We start from the raw sequence: 20365 nt of genomic DNA on the forward strand, positions 1-20365 counted from the left end.
TATTAAGCCATCCCTTTCTGCCTTCCTTATGAATTTTTTCTTCCTTAAAAGTATGGTAATTGAAAAAAATAAAACCTATACTTTTATAAAGAGTCAAAGTTCTGTCATCACTTTGTTCTCCAACTACACTTTTCTCTTGGTGCCAGTCCTCATGCTTTTTCCATATTTCCTGATTTGTATGTTCCCAGAAGAAAAAGGAAGATGAATTGGATGGGAAAAGGAGAAAAGAGGGTATGAACCTAGTGATCCCGTTTGTTCCCTCGGCTGATAACTCCAACCTCTCTGCCGATGGGGATGACTCATTCATCAGCGTGGACTCCGCCATGCCCAGCCCGTTCAGTGAGGTGAGGCTCCTTTTAGAGGCCTTCATTGCAGCAGTGGGTACTGTGTCCTGACCTTGTAGCCTTTGCTTCCCTGGAGTCTTCCTGCCTTGTAGATGGGGGTTGCACATGGAATCTCTAAGACGAAAAGAAAATGAAGACAGGCTAGCTTCTCTGGAGCCAAAGCAGGGGATCTAAGTCTGGGGAGTGAAGCCAGGCAGGAGAGGGAAATAATGGCAAGATCTGAGAAGCATGTCCTCACCCAAGTGCAAGGGCTGTGGGCTGTAGGTACTGATAGTGATGATCTTGACCTTCCTTCTCTAGATCTCTATCAGCAGTGAGCTGCACACTGGCTCCATTCCCCCTGACGAGAGCAGCAGTGACATGCTGGTTATTGTTGATGACCCAGCCTCCTCAGCCCCTCAGTCTCGAGCCACCAACTCTCCTGCTTCCATAACGGGCTCTGTCTCAGACACCGTGAACGGTAAGTGATTCTGCTGTCCCAAACAGCTTGGGCCTGGCCTAGTGCCTCAGAAAAGCATTGGTTTGGTGGTGAGTGAAGGCCTGATTCCTTCTAGGATGATGGCATTTTCTACTTTCTTTAAAGAAGAGTAGAGTGGAGCAAAAAGGAGAATTTGTAGGCTCATTCTTTCCTTAGCCCTGTCAAGTGAAAGGGAGGAGGAGAAGGTTTAGGGAAAGCACAATAAGAACTTGATGAAGATTTCAAACTTTGTTTTCTAGTCATCCCTATCTTTCCTACTTCACCCCTATTTTTGCTAGTTTTTAATTAAAGTTAGCTTTTCTGGGCTTTTCCTCACTTCGTTCTGTGGGGCTCAGTGTTGCTGCTGTTTCTTGAGGAGCTCTAGTATAAGGTGACTCTCCAAGGCAGGAGCACATTGGAGTGTGCAGGGGAGTTGCAGATGGCAAGTCCCTGGGGTTCATTTAGTAATGATCCAGTTTAAAGAAGAAATTCAGGAGTGATGGAACCACTCTTTAGAATTAAAAGCAGCTTGAGGAGTCAGGCTGTTTTAGCTATATGGAATTCCTACTAACTTTGTGTGACTCCATGGCCCAGCCATGAAATGGGGACCTAGACCTCCCTGGGAGTCCTGAAACACGCACCCTGCAAGCCAGCCTTCCCTGTCAGGGAAGAGTCTGCTAACAGTTTTTTCCCTCTTGGCCCATTTGTTCCCACAGGAATTTCCATTCAGGAAATGCCAGCTGCAGGACGAGGCCACTCAGCCCGAAGCCGAGGCCGCCCCAAAGGTTCAGGAAGCACAGCCAAAGGAGCAGGGAAAGGCCGGAGCCGGAAGTCCACCGCAGGCAGTGCTGCCGCAATGGCAGGAGCCAAAGCAGGGGCTGCAGCGGCCTCCGCAGCTGCCTATGCTGCATACGGGTACAACGTGTCTAAAGGTGTGGAGCCCCGGGGAGTTGGGAAATCGGGGGAGTGGGGTGCACTGCAGGCTCCACCCTGGTCAGGGAAAGGCTGTAGAATCTTGGGCGATCTGCCAGGTAGAGCAGGTACGACACCCTCAGTCCAGGAAGCTCCTTGTATTGAGTAAAAAAAAGAGAGAAGGCCCCAATTGTCAGGAGGAGGAACCATGGACCTGATGACAAAGTTGCCAGACTGTAATTCAGAAAGAAGGAGAAGGATGACAAAGGATTTGGACTGGGAACAGGAGAATTGGCAATGACCAAGGCATATTGGGGGTCACCAAGCTGGTCAGTCAGGCTGTGCTAAAGAGGAGCAATGGGAGTCAAGGTTGGAAAGTCCTGACAGGCAAGAACTTACCAGGTGTATGACAAGGGGCTGTGGAAAGTGTCAGAAGGAGATGGCTGTTGTGACCATGACACGTGGAGGATGATTGTAGCCATGGAATGCCAGACCTGGGAGAGTGGTGAGAAGTGGAAAGCCTGTTTACAGACCTCTCTCCCCATTCACAGTGTGGGTTTAGGGAAAGCAAAATAAGAGCTTGATGAAGATTTCAAACTTCCTTGTTTTCTAATCTTCCCTATCTTTCATATTTCACCCTTATTTTTGCTTGTTTTAATTAAAGTTAGCTTTTCTGGGCCTTTCCTCATAGGGCTCTTGTAGCAAGTAAGGGCATTATAAAAAGTGATGTTCAGTAAATATTAATTCACCACCCTTTCTTCTGCTGCAGGAGTAATCTCAGCTTTCATTTATTTGTTCATTCAACAAATAGGAAGTATAATAGCCCAGCCCAGTGTTTCTTAACCTTTTTCCAGCTCGTCACATCCTTGGAAAACAATCATGCCAGCAATCGAGGCTGCCGTGGCAGGGCCTCACCTGATGACACTCCTCAGGCTTTCTCCTGGAGACCTGGCCTGAACTGAGAAGGGGGTGGGAAGAGTGAAGGAGGCAACAGGGGTAGAGTGTCAGAAGGAAAATCAGCAATGTTGGGAGCTGGGGGTGGAAAGCAAGAGGAAGGCCTGCTCCAGGGGCTCCCTGTAGTCCTGCTGTGCATGAGAAAAGACACGTGTCTGCCCACCAAGGACTTAGAATTCTTTCTAGGAAAGTAAAACCAGGACCCAAGAAATGATTGAAGCATCGTGTTAGACAACGTGTTATCAGATGTAGTGGGTTTGGCACATACAAGAAAGAGAGAGTTCATTGTTTCCCAGGGAGCCATCTCTGAAGATGGGAGGTTTGACCTGAGGGCATGGAAAGCAGGGGCCGCCACTTCCAGCACAAGGAGAACTGCATGAGCATAGACAGGATAGAGCAGGCAGAGGGCACAGACTGACTGGAGAGTAGAGGACATCTTCTGAAATTAAGAAGGAAGCAGCTAATCACAAGTTGTGTCCCAAGAAGGAAGAAGAATGTATGAAAAAGTACATTCATGCCTAGTAAGTTACAGCTCACCTGCAGCCTTGGCTGCCCCACATTGTATAACATGTGCCCTGTCCTTGAGCACCAAGGTGACTTCTTACTCCCTGCAGATGAAGTAATGTGGAGGGGGCTGGGTAGGTGTCTTTCTCTTAAAAACACATCCCTCTTACGGAAAAGACAGTTGGCAGGAAGAGCAAGCGAATGTGCTAAGAGGAGGTTGGCAAGAGTGGCAGGGAGGGGTTCCCCACAATCTTACATCAGCCCAGACTCCAGTAACCAAGGTCAGATGCTGAGTCAGCTCTGACAGGGCTGGTGCTTACACTCTTCTTGTCTCTTTCTCCATCCCCACAGGAATCTCTGCCAGCAGTCCTCTGCAGACTTCCCTTGTTCGGCCTGCTGGCCTTGCTGACTTTGGACCTTCAAGCGCCTCTTCTCCCTTGAGTTCCCCTTTAAACAAAGGAAATAATGTTCCTGGGACTCCCAAGAGCCTCCACTTGACCAGCAGCCTAGCCCCAGACTCCCTGGTCCGGAAACAGGGCAAAGGCACCCACTCCTCTGGAGGACGGTAACCACCTGGGCTCTCCAGCTTCCGTCACCCAAACCAGGGGCTAGAGTCCTGGCCTGTAAATGATCTTTGGATGGCTTGCCCAGTGCAGCATCTTACATCACAGGTCAGAGGGCAGAGATGACCAGTCGCAGCAAGGGAAGGACAGGCAGGTGGTTAGTGTGAGCACTTATATCACCTGTGTCTCAAGAGGAGTGCTCTGGGGTTGCCTATAGGAGGAAGGCCCAAGGACAGCAGTCAGCTCCGCAGCATCTCAAATGAGCTTTATAGCCACGTCTTAAACCTCGTGCTGGGGAAGGGCCTGACAGAGACCCCCTTTAGATGCTGAGGCACACTGTCTCCATCCCCATTCCACTCTTTGGCTCTGGCCATTTCCTTTGCAAAGGCTCCACGATTGCTGTGAAGAGCCTCTCATGGTGGAGACTTCTCTTAGGGCTGTGATTTCCTACAGGGCCAGGAAGGGAGGAAATCATGTACCTGGCGTCCTCAGTCTTTGGGCAGCTCCCCAGGTTTCCAAACCCCATTTGCCAGAGTGTCACCATTGAAGAGTGCAGTGAGTGTGAGAGAAGATAGTGGCTTGTGAGGATGACAGAAGGCTGGAGGAAGCGTGCTCAAAGGCAGCTATTTTCCCAGCATTTCCTCCCTTGTCCTGCATGGTTCACACCAGAGAACCTTCAGGTCCCACCAGCAACAGTAGCAGCAGCTCCCACCCCGGGACTCCCAGAAGCCAGTAAAGAGACCAGGAGCCACCTCAATCAGCAGGACATCCTCACTGCCCCTCTTGCAGTCTCCCCTTGCCCTTCCTGAATGCACAGTCTCCCCACCCTTGCCCTTCAGCCCCCTGCTTGGCTGTATGCACTGTCTGTATTGCACTGAGAAAGGAGGGGACAGCAGGAGTGAGGTGGAGAGGATTGAGAGAGGGCAAGTTCAGCACCAACCCTTCTAGCCCCAGCCCCACCAGCCTGAGCTTGCTTCCCTCCAGGAAAGGCAAAGGGGTGGTGTTTGCACGGGAGGTGTTTCTGCCTGCCCCCAGCCTAATGTCCCTGGTGGAGCAGGTGCTTCCAGGCGGGCCAGCCTCTAATTTGCACACCTGAAAATCGCGGAATTGAGTTTAGATAGATTGATTTTTAAAACTTTTTTTGGAGTAAGGGTGGTAGGGGAATCATTTAATTTAAATCATTAAGAGTCCCCTGCCCAATCCCAGACTCCTGTGTACAGATGCTATTTAGAGGGAATCAGAAAAATGCCAAGCCTTTTTTTCTCTTTGAATGTGCTGTCTATTTTTATAACTGAACTTGTACATATGTATAAAGAGAGACACATCTTTCTTTTACTAACTGGAGAAAAAAATCTTAAATAAAATGGAGTGAGATAATTTTATGTAAATTGGGGTGCCTGTGGTCTTTGCAGCTGCGTCTCCTTGGGCATAGTAGGGCTTGGGAGGGAGTGTGGCCGGATGGAGGAAGCAGGGCCGCAGCATGATTCCTGTGGTCAGAGAGCGCAAGTGGTCAGTGGGATGAGGAGTGCTCTGTGGACGTTTCCTCGGTGCCATTCTTAATTGGGCTTAGGAATTTCCCTTCAGCCATCAGAAAGGAGGCTTGACCAAGTGCCTCGCATGCTGAGGCCAAGGCCCTCAGGGTACAGGCTCATGGACTCGTTATGACTCAGGACCTAGCCCCCAGGTCTTAGGTGTGGGCAGCTTGGCGTGGTCCACGGTCAGTCACTTACCTAGTGGTAATCTTAATACTGATGTGTTCTTTCTCCACAAAACACAGTGGGAGATTATCCTGGCAGTGTATAATATGTAAAATCCCCAACTAATAGGAATGTTATGGTCCCAATTTCTAAACCTATGATGTGTGTACAAATATGCGTACAGGTGTACCTTGGAAATATTGCAGGTTTGGTTCCAGACTGCTACAATACAGCGAGTCACACCAATTTTGGTTTCCCAATGTATGTAAAAGTTTTGTTTACACTATACTGTAGTCTGCTAAGGGTGTGATAGTGTTATGTCTCGAAAAACAGTGTTACATACCTTTATTAAAAAATGCTTTATTGCTAAAAAATGCCAACCTTCCTCTGAGCCTTCAGGGCATTGTAACCTTTTTGCTGATGGAAGGTCTTGTAAAAAACACAGTATCTGCGAAGTGCAGTAAAGCTAAGTGCAATAAAACAAGGTGTGCCTGGATATAAACCCCAGAAACCAACCCATTCACAGTTCCAGTACACACTGTCTGTGGATCAGTTACGCCAGTGGAAATACAGTTGTCCCCCTTTATACCTTCCAGGACCACCCGTGGATGCCTAAAACCATGGATAGTACCAAACCCTAGATATACTGTTTTTTTGCCTAAATGTACATATTTGAGGTGTGATAGCAAGACTAGCACGCATTTCTTTTTCCTTCTTCACAATTTCACGGATAGAAAATTTGGTCTTACCATGGATCTTAGCAACCTCAACATAAGATTGTTTTTCTTTCCTTATTGAGAACTTTCATTTTTTCACTTAAAGGAAGCACTTTACAGCTTCTTTTTGGCACATCCGGAATTGCCAACATCATTACTCTTGCGCTTTGGGATCATTATTAGTAAATAAGGGTGACTTTGAACACAAGCACTGCGATAACTGCCACAGTGGATCTGAAAACCAGAGGGCTGCTAGGTGAGTAATGGGCAGGCGGTGTATACAGTGTGGATCTGCTGGACAAAGGGATGCTTCAAGTCCCGGATGGGAAGGAGCGGGACAGTGTGACATCACACAACTCAGAATGGCATGCAATTTAAAACTTAGGAATTGTTCATTTCTGGAATTTTCCTTTTAATATTTTTGGACTGCAGTTCACCGTGGGTAACTGAAACCAACGCAAGCAAAACCGCAGGTAAAGGGGGACTACCGTACTAACAAACTGTGAAAGGAACTCTGTTCTCAAAGTTAACTATGCTTGTAAGAATCATGAAAGACAACAGTGCATTATGTTGCTGAGGATTCCAAAGCCATCTTGGCTTTGAAAACAGTTCTCTGATCAGTTGGAAACAGGGCAAGTTTCCAGCCCGGACTGGCAGTTGGTTTCTCTGATTGAGCTAAAACACTGATATGCTTTTGCGTCACCTTTGAGCAGAGCTCACACTGTTCCCAAGTGTGCTGGCTGTGTGGTCTTCCGAGCCTTGGCTCACCCTGCATACCCTTGATCAGAGTGGGCTGGCTCCTGGGCAGCTGCTGCTCACCCAGTCACAGCGTCAGCCTTTTCTTCATTCTGTTGGTCTCAAGTAGCACTATCAGATACACTGGGTCTTGTTTTTCTTCCTGGTAAACTTGACCAAGGCCTCGCACAGAACAAACCAGTGTCAGTTTCCCAATTAACCACGCCTTGTTGTCGTCAACACTGTGGCTTCTGATCAACAAGCCTAGTAGGATGGGTCCTCTCCAGTTCTCATTACTCGGCAAGGCCCCCAGTGACACTACAGCTAGAGCCTTGCCAAGGTCATCAGGGGCCGCCTCTCTGGGGACCTGACATATCAGATCCTCGCACAGCTTTGCTCAGATGTGGATAGGGTAACGCCTCTCCTGAAAAGCGTGTAAGTTTTGGATCAGAGCCTTCCAGTCCTCTCTGTCCCTCAACATGCCACCGTCCTCCCCTTTTACCCATTTCAATCCAGTCCCTGAAACACAGCTAACATTTCATATTGAGGGATGCTCACAGCGTCCCTCACCTGCCCCTCCCTTGTCTGAGAGCAGAAGGATGGGACTTAAAAGTGAAGGCTTCAAGCTCATTAACTTGGGTGCAGTCCCCAAGTCATGATTCATGCCCTATCTACCCACTTTCTGAAGACCTGTCCATCTCCCACATGGCAGAGCCAGCTCTCACTCACCCCAGGGAGCCCGTCCCTTAACACAGAAAAAGGCTGGGGAGGGCTCCCACCTGGCGCAAGGGAGCATCCCTCATGGAGCTTAGAAGCCCCATCCTGGAGTGCAGGTCCGGGCTGCATCACAGTGAGGGCTGTCACCTTGCCACGTGAACCAGCTTTGGGGGCCTTAGGTAGGTGGATTTTTAGATTGTGGGTCTGTATGAGCAGTCCTGGAAACACAAGGTCTGCACTGGGCTTACTGTCACAGTTTCCTTGCCTAGGGATTTGGAGAAGTACCCAAGACTGTGGACACCCACCCCTCGACTTGCTTGGGTCTGTCTGGTCCTGAGGGTTGGGTTGGGCGGGACACGGGGCAGTGCGGACTGAGCAATGAGCTGGGTTTTCTTCACGCCTTGCCCTGGTGTCTGCCGATGTTTCCATGCATAGAGCCTTGCTGTGAGCTTTCAAGAGCAGTCCACACGCCCTCACCTGTGTCCCTCACAGCACACCACCTGCTGCTAAAAGCAGGTCTCCTTAACTTCCTTAAATGCCAGACGAGGAGCTTGGCCAAGATGAGTAGGTTTTAGCTGGTCTCTGGAGTTTCAGACATCCTCAGACATGCCTCAAGGGCTGTTGTAAGTGATGAGCAAAAGGGGCGTGGGCCACCCAAAGCAGGCAGAGCGCTCCGCTTTCACTGCCAGGTGAAAGGTTTTGTGTGGAGTTAGGCTGTAAGAAAAAAGAATTTGGAGCCTCTGAATCATCCCTTAAGGCGATGCTTCTCAAACCTTAATGCGGATATGAATCACCTTGGGATCTTCTTAAAATGCAGGTTCAGTTTCAGAAGATCTACTTAGAGACCTGAGACTGAATTTTTAACACCTCCCAGCTGTGGCCATTCCTCCAATCCTTAGACCACAGCTGGAATAACAAGGCTTCAGGGCACCCTCCAGCCCTGCCAGTCACAGTCAACTCTGACCTCTGCTTGTACACCTCTGCCACAGCCAGGAAGCCCTGTGGAGGAAATACAACTTTATTTTTTCTGTTGTTAGTTTAATCCACCTTGAAGACAGAAAATGAAATCCTAGCATTTCCAGGAGAATTCAGTCCCCCATGTGTTTTCTCAGTTTTTTCATTTAAAAAGTGTCAATTCATGATTTTCTCCGTTGCCTTTCTCCCCTGGGTGGCACCTCTGTTCGGTGTGAGAGGAGGTCTGTGATCTGCTGCTGTCCCTCTGTCCTGTGAGGCTTCCGCCGAGATGTAGCCTCTTTCATTGCTGGCATTCACGGGAGGGTCTCTGACCCCTGGACTCACTGTTTCTGCTGCATGTGTCTTCCTACTGGGACCACCAGACCCTTCAGGGTCAGCGAGCTTTCTCAGTTAATGCCTAAGCCCTTCCAGGGGCCTGGGGAAATTTGGCTGCTCGTCCCTGCCTCTCTGAGACAGCTGGAGTGTGGTGAAGCCGTGCAGTCCGCGAGGCAGCCATGGGCAGTGCCGGCTGCCCCGTTCAGCCGTCTCCATGGTGCACCTTCAGACTACTTAGACGCAGAGGATGGAGGGAGGGCACGGTGTGTTCTAGAGAAAGCAGGGCTTCTGGCTGTCTTGAAACCGTGTGCCTAGGTACTTACTCTGTGGTGGCAAATGGTGCTAAGAAAGTCACCTGCTTGGGGGAGAGGCCCCTGAATGGAGGCTCCTGAGGACTCTGGGGTTGGCAAGAGCTTGGGCTATTTGAGCCCTCATGGGAACGATCTACCCATTTGTCACCACAGAAGTGTCTGGAGCAAACAGTGCCAGAACTGGGCTATGGAGATGCCAATCCCAGGTGACAGTCCTCGGGGCTGGTGTAAGAGAAGGTGGAAGGAAGGAGGCGGGAGGATGCGCCTGAGGCCTGCTTCCTGGGTGCTGAGGGCGCCTGAGGAAAGTGGTGCCTCCTTATCACCAGGCCCTTGGCCTCTTCTGTGCTCCCATTTCTTCTTTGCTTCAGGTCCTGGGACTTGGCTGGCTCCTCTTTCTTCTTTAAAACGCTCTCTCTTTACAACACCCACTCTCTCATTCCAGTTTCCCCCGTTATGACAAGTCCCTGGGGGGTATATTCCTGGTTCTATCCTAGCCACTGCCAAAAATGAGTGTCTTGCTTTTGTGTGTGTGCGTGCACTGAGGAAGGTTAGTCCTGAGCTAACGTCTGTGCCAGTCTTCCTCCACTTTGTATGTGAGTCGCCACAGCATGACTGACGAGCGATATAGGTCCACACCCGCGATCCAAACCCACGAGCCCAGGCTGCTGAAGCAGAGCACGCCGAACTGAACCACTGTGTCACAGGGCCGGCCCCAGTCTTGCTCTTTTTTTTTTAATAAAGGTTTTCTTGCTCAGCAAAACAAGGGTGCCAGGTAAAAGCAGAACTGGAGTTAGGGAGTCACAAAGCTCAAGATAGATTTCACAGTTCTCAGAGTCCCTGGTCTTCAGTTCCCGGCACCTTTCAGTGAGAGAAGCAAGGATTCCTGAGTGAGAGGCTCCCCAAGTCTTCTCTCTCCCCTCTTAAAGAGGTGAGAGTTTCTTCCCAAAAGGCAGGGAATGTCTCCTGTGAGCACCCCGGCAGGGCCTATGCCTCTGCTCTCCTGCTCCTTGGGATTTTGTTGTCCTGGGACCCAAAGCTCAAGAATGAATGCTGGTCCCAGGGGCGGGGCGGGGGGGGGGGGGGGGCGGCTCTCTGGGTTTGAACTAGACGGGATTAGGCTGCAGCAGCCTCCGAAGGGATAAAGGGTGCAGGGGCACAGAGGGTCCAAGTTGCAGGAGATGGTGGAGAGTTGTCTAAGCTCCCCCAGCCTGTCTGATGGCCACCCAAGAGCAGCTCTCTGGGAGAACGCCCAGGCGCACTCAGAATGTCCTACGGCCTCCACCACACAACCACACACCCTACCCTGGATCAGGCCCACCTACGGCTCTTCCTGCTGCCGGAGAAGGGGGAAGGGGCTCCCTTCCCATTTCCCAGGCGAGGGTACTGGAAAACCCTGGGCAGCTCAAGCCTTGCACCCTTGAAGTCGTGATGCCACTTGCCTGGGAATGGCGGGGGAGAGTGTGAATCCAGGGGGTTGTCAGGGCAGTGTGGCTTCAGTGGTCTCAGTTTGCCCTCAGGCCAATGGAATAGGAAAGGGCAGCATAAACTCTGTTATGCAGAATCTATCTGAATAGCTAAGTCTTCCAGAGAGCTGACATATAACCCTTTGAAGCACCAGAATTTATCTGGTTAGAACTTTCTTCAAGAGATTTTATGGGGCCGGCCCGGTGGCAGAGCGGTTAAGTAAGTGCACACGTTCCACTTCGGCGGCCCGGGGTTCGCCAGTTCAGATCCCAGGTGAGGACATGGCACTGCTTGGGAAAGCATGCTGTGGTAGGCGTCCCACGTATAAAGTACAGGAAGATGGGCACAGATGTTAGCTCAGGGCCAGTCTTCCTCAGTGAAAAGAGGAGGATTGGCAGCAGATGTTAGCTCAGGGCTAATCTTCCTCAAAAAAATAAATAAACAAATAATTTTTTTTAAAAAAGATTTTATGAATGTCACTGCTTAAACAGACCACACTGAACATATCTTAACCTTTCCTGAGGACCTGGGTCGTGTGGGCATCTGTGCTCAGGCCCACTACGATGTGACCTCAGTGTGCCCAACATCAGATGATGCCGACAGCCACGCTGGTGTAATTCTTAAGTCCACTTTGTATGAGACCTGTGCCCCTCAGTGTTTTTGTGTCGATATGAGGCAGCCCTCCCTCTTCTGACTGACTTTTCCAAATTGTTGGGGCTCAGAAACCATTTTGCCTAATTCGGAACTTCTGAACCACTGAAAAGTACTCTGAAGGAGGAATCGTGGGCTCTCCTAGGAATAAAGTAACTGAGCTTCAGTGCACACCTCCTGTCTGGCCTGCCCTCTGGCCCTCCTGCTGGGCTCCAGTTCTGGGCTCTGAGGTCTGGATAAGCCAAGTGTTCTAGATAAGCATGCTCTGGTTTGAACCAGTTCACTAAAGCATGTTGATTTTATCTTACTTTTTTTTTCTTCTTCTTAAAAACCAAAATATGTACTGATTCATTTAAATACCTAGGAACAGCTGTGCTTAGGGGTCTAGGCAGTCGATTGGCACATGCTCACTCCCGGAAGGCCATATAAAGGCAATGTAAACAAATGTAGTCCATACTCTGAGTTAAGTGAGAGCAAGGAAGATGAAATGGGTGATCTCAGAGGTCAGTGTCACTGAACCTGATCTCCTGCTCCCTTCCACTCCCCCGTGCTTCATCTTTATGGGAACAGGCTGGTCATGCCTAGGGACTAATTGCAGCTATCCACTGGTTGGGCCATTAATCCTCTAACCAAATAATATCATTGCTTACATTGGTTAGGGTAGCACAATCTTTCTACACAATCATTTAAGGTCCAGGGTTCCTTTCATCTTGTTTCTCTGCCATCTCCATGCTTTGTCTTCATCTGCATGATCCATGCTGGTTTCAGAAATGTCTTATAGGAAGAGGAAAGACTGGGGAGGAGGGCCACCAGCTGTCTTAAGAGTTAGATCCTTAAATGGCTCCCAGTACTTTGGCTCACATTCTATCAGAGAGAGCTTTAGACCCAGAGACCCAGCTAACTGCAGACGGGCCTGCCTTACAGTAATGGAGGAAGAGGACAGATTTGAATGGACAGGTGTTAGTCTTGGACACAACACCCCAAAGGAATATGGGCAAAACCATTTATTCCAGATTTATTTATTAAGCACTTTCTGTGTGGTAGGCCCTGTACGTGCACAGAAAATGCACACACACAAATGCAAGTGGTTAATAGTCATGGAGAAACGTCCAACCTCATTAATAATCAAGGAAATGCAAAATAAAGCAATAATGAGACTCCAAGCTTTTCCTTTCAGATTGGCTAAGACTTGTTTTTAAATGACAGTTGCCAGAATTGGGGAAGATACAAGGAAATGGGCTTTATCACAAACTCCTGGTGGAATCAGAGGCTGATTTACTATGAAACACTTAGTTTAAGCTTCAGGACACCTCACTTTATATGGCCCCCTTTGCACAGGTAGCATGGAACATTGCTGCAGCTTGGGGACCCCCTCTATGCCTTGGAAAAGGTGATCCTGGGGTGATTCAACCTCCAGTGACAATCTGCCCTTGGTGACCATCATCCAGTGTCCAGACCCCATTGTTGACCCCAAGGAGAATGATCTGAACAACGTAATGTTCCACCTTGACCCAGGCTTCGTGGCCAACAAACCCCCCAAGAACTGGCATGGCAGGGGGTGCCAGAGCAGTGAGGACCGGGCTGGCTGGACCAGCTGCCAAGCTAGACCATGTCTCCTGAGATCAGTGAGCAAGGGCTAGCCTGAACAGATGTCTCTGAGGAAGTTACAGAGGTGGCAATGGGACATTTTCCAAAATTACCAATAAAAAAAAGTATATCAAACATGCTCTTAAAAAAGACACTTTCTTGCTATTCTTTCCATAGAAAGTGAAACTGTAATATCGTTATTGCTTGAAAAGGCAGTCAAAGACTATGCAGCCTTTCACGCCCAATAAGATGGCTATAATAAAAAAGACAGATAATAAGAAATGAGAATGAGGATATGGAGAAATCGGAATCATTTATTGCTTGTGATAATGTAAAATGCTGCAGGTGTCTTGGAAAACAGTTTGGCAGTTCCTGAAAAAGTTAGCCATATATTTACTATGATAGTTAATTTTATCAACTTGATCAGGCAACAGGGTACCCAAACCTTTGGTCAAACATTATTCTGGGTGTTTCTAGGAGGAGGTTTTTGGATGAGATTAACATTTAAGGCAGTAGACTGAGTAAAGCACATGCCCCTCTCCATGTGGATGGGCCTCATCCAGTCAATTCAAGGCCTAGCCAGAACAACAAGGCTGACCCTCCCTCCAGTAAGAGAGATTTCCTCAGCCTGACTGCCTTTGAACTGGAACATTGGCTTTCTCCTGCCTTCAGGCTGGAACTGAAACATTTACTCTCCCTGCTAGCCTTCGCACCAAACTCCAAACTACACCATTGGCTCTCCTGGGCCTCCAGCTTGCTGACTCATCTTGCAGGTCTTGGGACTTATCAGCCTCCATAATTGCATGAGCCAATTATGCTATATCTATGTACCTATCTATATGCAATAGACAGATACATAGGTAGATAGATACATAGATAGATAGATAGAAGGATAGATAGATAGATAGATGATAGATAGACCATATTGGTTGCATATCTTTGGAGAATGCTGACTAATAATATGACCTGGGAATTCCCTTCCTAAGTATACGCCCAAGAGAAATGAAAGCACATCTACACAAAACTGGTACACAAATGTGTATAGCAGCACTACTTATGATAGCCAAAAAGTAGAAACAACCTGAGTGTCCATCAACTGAGGAAGGGATAAATACAATGCGGTATGTCCATACAATGGAATATTATTCAGCAATAAAAAGGATTGAAGTACTGACACATGCTACAACATGGATGAAACTTGAAAACATTGTGTTAAGTGAAAGAACCCATACAGGAAAGCCCATGTGTTACATGATTATGAAATGTCCAGAATAGGCATATCCATAGAGACATAAAGTAAGTTAGTGGTTGCCTGGGGTCAGGGGGCAGATTGGGTGGTACAGGTAAGTTGGATGAGGTTTCTTTTTGAGCTAACAACAATATTCTAAGATTGATTCTGGTGATAGTTGCATACCTCTGAATATATAGTAAAAGCCATTGACTTGTACACTGTAAAGGGTGAATTATATGGTATGTGAATTATATTTTTAAAAGTTGTTAAGAAAAAAGAAAAGACGTAGCCAAAAATGTGGAGGAAGAGTTTTAGGTGGAACAGCATGAAATTGCTGTTTACCCATATGTGACTTTATTTTTTACTACAAATACGGTAATTTCATGTTTCAACCTATTGATAATTAAAAATAATATTTTATGATTTTTGAGGTATTTGTTTGCTTTCCTTTTTTTTATTATTCTAAATATTTGGTTTTATACTTAATTTTATATTCTTTTTCTTAAAGAGGATTTCCCAAGTTGCGTAGGCTTTAAGGCCTCACACACCCAGATCCCAGGGTGGGAACGTAAAGTGATGGAGGCTTATATAGGACAGTTTCATAGTATATATCAAGAATTTTAGAACCACCCATGCCTTTTGATCCACCATTCTACTTTTAGAGATGTATTTTCAGGGAATAATCAAGTTTGCTGTAGGGCAAGGCTTCTCCACTTTAACATGCAATCTCCTGAGCAGGGCTCTTATTAAAATGCAGAGTCTGATTTGGTAGGTGTAGAGAGTCCCAAAGATTTCTGCGTTTCCAATTCGTTCCAGATGATGGAGAGGCTGCTGGTCCACAGACTCCAATCTGAGCAGCTGCAGAGGACACTCTTTGGCTGTCTGCTCAGCATTTTCCCTTCCTGCATTGTGCAAGAGCCATGGGGCTAGGCCTAACCCTCCCACACACACCTTGTCACGATGGTCTGGTCAAGGATGGCCAGGATCCCAGGTCCAGGGCAGTCAGAGCCTAGTTCTTCCCTCCCTCATGGCTGTCCTTTCATAAACTGGCCGGAGACACAGAGGCCCTGAGCCCGCCCTCCACCCACATGGATGTGAACACGAAGCTTGTTGCCCCAGGAGCTGAGGAGAAGCCAAGCTGAGGGTGAGGCTGCCACTCAGAGAAGGGTAAAGCCAGAAGAACCGCAGGGATGAAGCAGGAGCCCTCACTGAGCCTTGCCCGAAGCTCCCTTCCTCTTCTGGGTTTTATCAATAACTCCCAACTGGCTTAGGCCATTTAAACTGGATTTTCTGTTAAATGCAACTAACACAAAAGGTTTCATGGCAGTGTAGCTGAACCTAGCAAAAAATTGGAAACAACCCAAATGGAAACAGTATAGGATTGGTTAAATAAATTTTTGTACATCAATGTAATGGACTATTAGGTAACAATTAAAAATCTTTTTTGTGTGTGTGTGAGGAAGATTGGCTCCCAGAGCTAACATCTATGCCAATCTTCCTCTATTTTATGTGGGACGCCGCCTCAGCGTGGCTTGCTGAGCAGTGCTAGGTCCGCACCTGGGATCCAAGCCTGCGAACCCTGGGCCACTGAAGCAGAGCACGTGAACTTAACCACTACACCACTGGGCTGGCCCCTCTGTTTTGCTGAGGAAGATTTGTCCTGAGCTAACATCTGTTGCCAATCTTCCTCTTTCTTTATTTGAGGAAAATTAGCCCTGAGCTAATATCTGTGCCAATGTTCCTCTATTTTATATATGGGTTGCTGCCACAGCATGGTTGACAGTGGTGTATGTCCGTGCCCGGGATCCGAACCTGCAAACCCAGGCTGCCCAAGAGGAGCACACCAAAGTTAACCACTACACCACAGGGCCAGCGCCTAAATCATCATATTTTCAAGAATATTTGATGATATAGGAAAATGCTCACGATTTAATCTTAGGAGAAAAAGCAGGACACAAAACAGTAGGTAAAGTGTGATCAATTTTACGATTTCACTTACATATGTACGTACATAGGTTTTTCAATAGAGTGTGAAAGGGAGGACTAGAAGGATGTAAACGTTCCTGGATGGTGGAATCATGAATGACTTCCTAATTCTTTAGACCTTTCTGTATTTTGCAAACTTTCTACTATGCTCACGTGTTATTTTATATATAATAATTATAAGCACTATTAATAAAAGAAGTGTATGTTTTTAAGGACAATTTAGAAAAAACTCAAAGCAAGAAGAAAGCAGGCTATTTCTCACACTCACATCTTTCCTACAATGTGTCTCCCTATTTCAATTCAGTTCACGTGATAGAATGATAACATGGTAACACGCCCCCTCCGCCCCCACCTGACGGTCTGCGAAGGGACTTGAGAGGAGTACTGCAGGCGAAGGCCTGGGCTGGAATTTCAGACGCCATCGAGAGCTGTTTTAAGGCAGGGACAGCTTTTGTCTTGCCTCCAGTTAGATTCAGAGCCTTGATGGACCCCTGCTCCAGTTTTCAAGGCCGATGGTCTGGCTGAGCTGGGCCCAGGGCCAGCTCTTCCTCTGGGTAGAAAAGGGAGCGCCCGCATGGCCCGCCACCCAAATGAGTGTTCTTAACCTCCGAGGGCTATTTCCAGCGCCTCTTTGTGCATAGGCCTTTTCTTTTTCAGCTCTGCATTTTATTTTATTACATATTTGACTTATTTACTTATGAATAAGTAATAAATTTCACAATTCAAAATCGAAAACATACAAAGGGCATAAGAAGAAAAAGTCTCTCCCCTACCCCCGCCTCTGGCCCCCAGTTCCCCTCCTGGGAGGCAAACTGTGTTGACAGTTTCTGGTGATTCCTTCCAGACATATTTCTATGCTTTCTAAAAGACATGATTATATTCATACTCTGTCCCTAACTTGGTATGTTCTTTTCTCCACTTCACATTATACGGTAATGTTAAGAGAGTACTGAATAGAGAGTAACATGTGTTTCTAACATTAGTCAATACTCTTCCTAAACATTCGTAAAGGCTGAAAATATGCCATCGAAGGGAGATGAGCCATTTGGTTGTCCCGCTGCTGGACATTTAGGGTTCCCCCCTCACGTCCTCTGATTCTGTTCCAGCGACACTCTCCGCCTGGGTTCAGCCAATGATTGCATTTGGTCTGGACCCTGATTGGCTGTTGGCTCCCTGAGGACACAGGGCTCTAGGGTCAGGAGGAAGAGCCCAGAGCCCTCCCCGGGGTGGCGGTGGGGGCGGATGAGCGGGTGGTCCCTGGCCTTCAGGGGCTGGCTGTGTGGTCCGGGCCAGCAGAGGAGATACATTTAGCTGGGTCAATTGCTGCTGGCTGTGTCATGCCCCAGGAGGACTGTGCTGTTGGTAAATAAAGCAGAATGGCCTAGCTTCAGCCAGCCCTCCTTCCTCCTTCCTCTCCCCAGCTCGCCGGCAGGGCAGGGGCTGTGAGAGGCGGGAGAGGGCTCTGACCAGGGAAGGGCCACTTGCGAGGCCCCAGCCCCAGAAGAATTATGAAGTGGCCTCGGCTCCCTGCCCCAAGTTTATTTTTCCCTGTCATTTCCTCTCTCGTCTGTCTTCGCCCACCCTCCCCAACATGGCGGAGCCTGGACTGCCCAGGGAGCACCCCCTCCCTGCTCTGCGTCCTCCCCCTTTTCCCTTTCTCCCTCCACCCCTGTCAACCTGACTCGTCCTCTGTGCTCTGCTAAGTGAGTGGAGTTCGTTCGTGTAGTCATTCATCCAAGTCAACTCATTTATCCACGTATTTGTCCAGCAAGTATTTTTTGAGGACCTGGGCTAAGCCAGGCTCTGTGCTGGGCACCAGGGATGCAGCAACGAATAGGCAGGTACCGGCTCCGGCCTCTGGAGCTTACGCTCTAGTGAGGCGAGAAAGAATCTAGTAACGCGGTGGTGGTGAAAAATAATTGTGCTAAATAGTAATAATAACCAGCATTCACATAGTGCTTTAAAGTGTAGCGTGTTTTTCACCTGATAGCACATCTAATCCCAAGAATCTGAGGGGCAGCTATGATGTTCAGTCCCACTTTAAAGATGAAGAAATTGCAGCTCGGAGACATTAAATAACCTGGCCAAGGACTCACAGGGTACATGGAGCCCTGGTTCTCAAACCCAGTCCCTCTAACCCCAAGCCCATGACCCTCCTGAAAAAGAAGAGCCACTGGAACTGGATGGTAACTGGTTTCTGGTGCAGCTCCTCATTTCACATTTGAGGAACGGAGGCCCAGAGAGGCTAAGTGCCTTGCCTAAGACACGCAGCTTAAAACAGGGACTGTGACCTGGATTCCAGCCCAGTGCTCTCTCTGCATCTGAACAACAGTTCAACGCCCAGACCAGGGTATGGGGCCCTGGTGGATTTGAGGTGGGGGTGGTCATGGTAGGTCTGTCTCCTCCCCTCACCTGCCCCCTCCCCGGCCCCCCCCAGCCCCCCTCCCACTGCATGGTCCCTCTTGTAGGAAGACAGCCCAGAGCACCCTCCCTATCCCCCATCCTCCCCTCGCCAATGCTGGCCTCTTCCCGAGTGAGTGGGCTTTCATTCAACAAATGCAATGTGAGCACCTACTGTGTGCCAGCTCTGCTGGGTCCTGGGAGGGCCCTCAAGGGCTCACGGTCTGCTGAGGAGGCTGACAAGGAACACAGGGCTATCAAAGCTGCAAGAGAAAAAGCACAGGTGTCAGAGACACATGGCAGGGCCTCAAAGCCAGGCCTGGGTGGTGAGGTAGAGGAGGTTCAGGGAAGGCTTCCTGGAGGAGGTGACACCTCACCTGAGCCCTGAAGTCTGAGTGACGAATGAGCCAGACCAGAGCTGGCAGGGAAGAGACTTCCAGAATGAGGGAACAGAGAGTGCAAGACGAGGTAAAAAGGCAGCTTGCATGTCACAGGCTTACTGCAGGCTTCTGTCAGGTCAGCTCCCACACATTCAGCGTGTATCAGGTCAGGGCCACAAGTGACCCGTGAGCAGGAACTGGGCCTCCCTTCCTGTGGAAACCCCCACGGGCCAGGGCCTGTGGACAGGTGACTCAGGCACCCCACGTGAGCAGCTCGTCATCAGCTTTCCCCCCATGGACTCACCGTCCCTCCCAGCCAGAGCCACGTCTGACACACCCTTCACCTGCCATCATCCTGACTGGGCCCAGGAGGGGCTGTGCCTGGCTGGAGGCTTTGCCTGCCATTGGGGGAAGTCCCCTTCCTCCCCCAGTCACCAAACCTTCAGGCTGTCACAAGGAAGGCCAAGCTCCCTTCCTGTGGGGACAAGGAGCACCACCCCATGAAAGATGTGCCAACAGCCCTCCAGCTTAGTGACCAGAGTGGGAGCACCAGCAGGGCTCAGCCCCTGCCCCCTGAGATGCCTGCCAGAGGGCAGCTCTTCCTCCGATGTGCGTTTAGGGCCTGGCCTCTCTCAGCCAGACAGAGGGAGAGAGAGGGGCAGGCCCAGGATGCAGCGCCCCAGGGTCAGCGCCACCCCCATTGGGTGTGCTGGGGCCGCCAGACCTGCCTGGGCCACCCTTGGCCGGTGGCCGCAGTCCCACATGCCCAGGCCGGGCACATGGACGTTCAGATTCACATTAGCCTGGGGAGGTGGCTCAGCACTCTCCCTTGGCTGTGCCTGAGGTTTTCACATGGAGTCTTTCCCTGCAAGGGGACGTGTGACATTGCATTTGAAGGGCGTCTCATTAAACCCCATTGCCCAAAGGTCCCCTGAGCTCCTTTGGGGCCTCAGAGCTGAGCTGCGGCGCTTGGATACACACAGTTCCTGCTCTGGGGGACTCGGTTTAGTGGGGGCAGACCTGCAAGCAGATCATGCCAATACAACATGCTGGGCACAAAACGGAGGTGTGGGGGGTGGGCACAAGGAGGGCAGCAGCTTCTGGAGGCTTGATGCTGGTGCTGAGTGCTGAGGATGTAAGAGGGTTGGGCGAAGTCGTTGGATAGAGAAAGCAGTGGGAGCCAAGGCTTGGTGGCCAGAAATTGCCTGAGGCGGGAGGAGACAGCAGGCAGCATAGACACCAGGGGCTGGAGGCATGGAGGGGCTCAGGAGGGTGCCGAGGCTGGAGGGGAGAGCAGGGACCGGGCCACAGGGAAGTTCATGCTGAGGGCCATCGGAGCCTGTCAGTGTGGACGGTTGTGGCCAGAGTTGCATTGTTACACCATGTGGAAGACGACTATCCAGGGAGGGCACAAAGCTGGGGAAGATGGATCCGTTTGGAGGTCATGACAACGGTCCAGGGAAGGG

General features: G+C 49.4%; 1 protein-coding gene and 1 long non-coding RNA gene across 3 annotated transcripts in view; one reads left to right on the plus strand and one right to left on the minus strand.

Annotated features, from left to right (window-relative positions):
• INO80 (INO80 complex ATPase subunit) overlaps positions 1-5122 on the plus strand; it is a 126680-nt gene extending 121558 nt beyond the window's left edge. The window contains exons 33-36 of one of the 2 annotated variants that reach the window (XM_023619728.2): positions 189-344; positions 645-804; positions 1518-1733; positions 3523-5122. In XM_023619728.2, the coding sequence (XP_023475496.1) occupies positions 189-344; positions 645-804; positions 1518-1733; positions 3523-3740 (750 nt within the window). In that variant the 3' untranslated portion in view covers positions 3741-5122. The remainder of the gene's footprint in view (positions 1-188; positions 345-644; positions 805-1517; positions 1734-3522) is intronic. The other variant, XM_023619730.2, reaches the window with a different exon arrangement.
• Positions 195-18786, minus strand: LOC138918301 (uncharacterized). Its single transcript, XR_011427484.1, has 2 exons — positions 18695-18786; positions 195-458 (listed from the first exon to the last, which is right to left on the minus strand). It is a non-coding gene; the product is annotated as an uncharacterized lncRNA (long non-coding RNA).
• Between the last annotated feature and the right edge of the window lie 1579 nt (positions 18787-20365).

The sequence above is a fragment of the Equus caballus genome, chromosome 1, assembly GCF_041296265.1.
Source record: "Equus caballus isolate H_3958 breed thoroughbred chromosome 1, TB-T2T, whole genome shotgun sequence".
Lineage (NCBI taxonomy): Eukaryota > Metazoa > Chordata > Mammalia > Perissodactyla > Equidae > Equus > Equus caballus.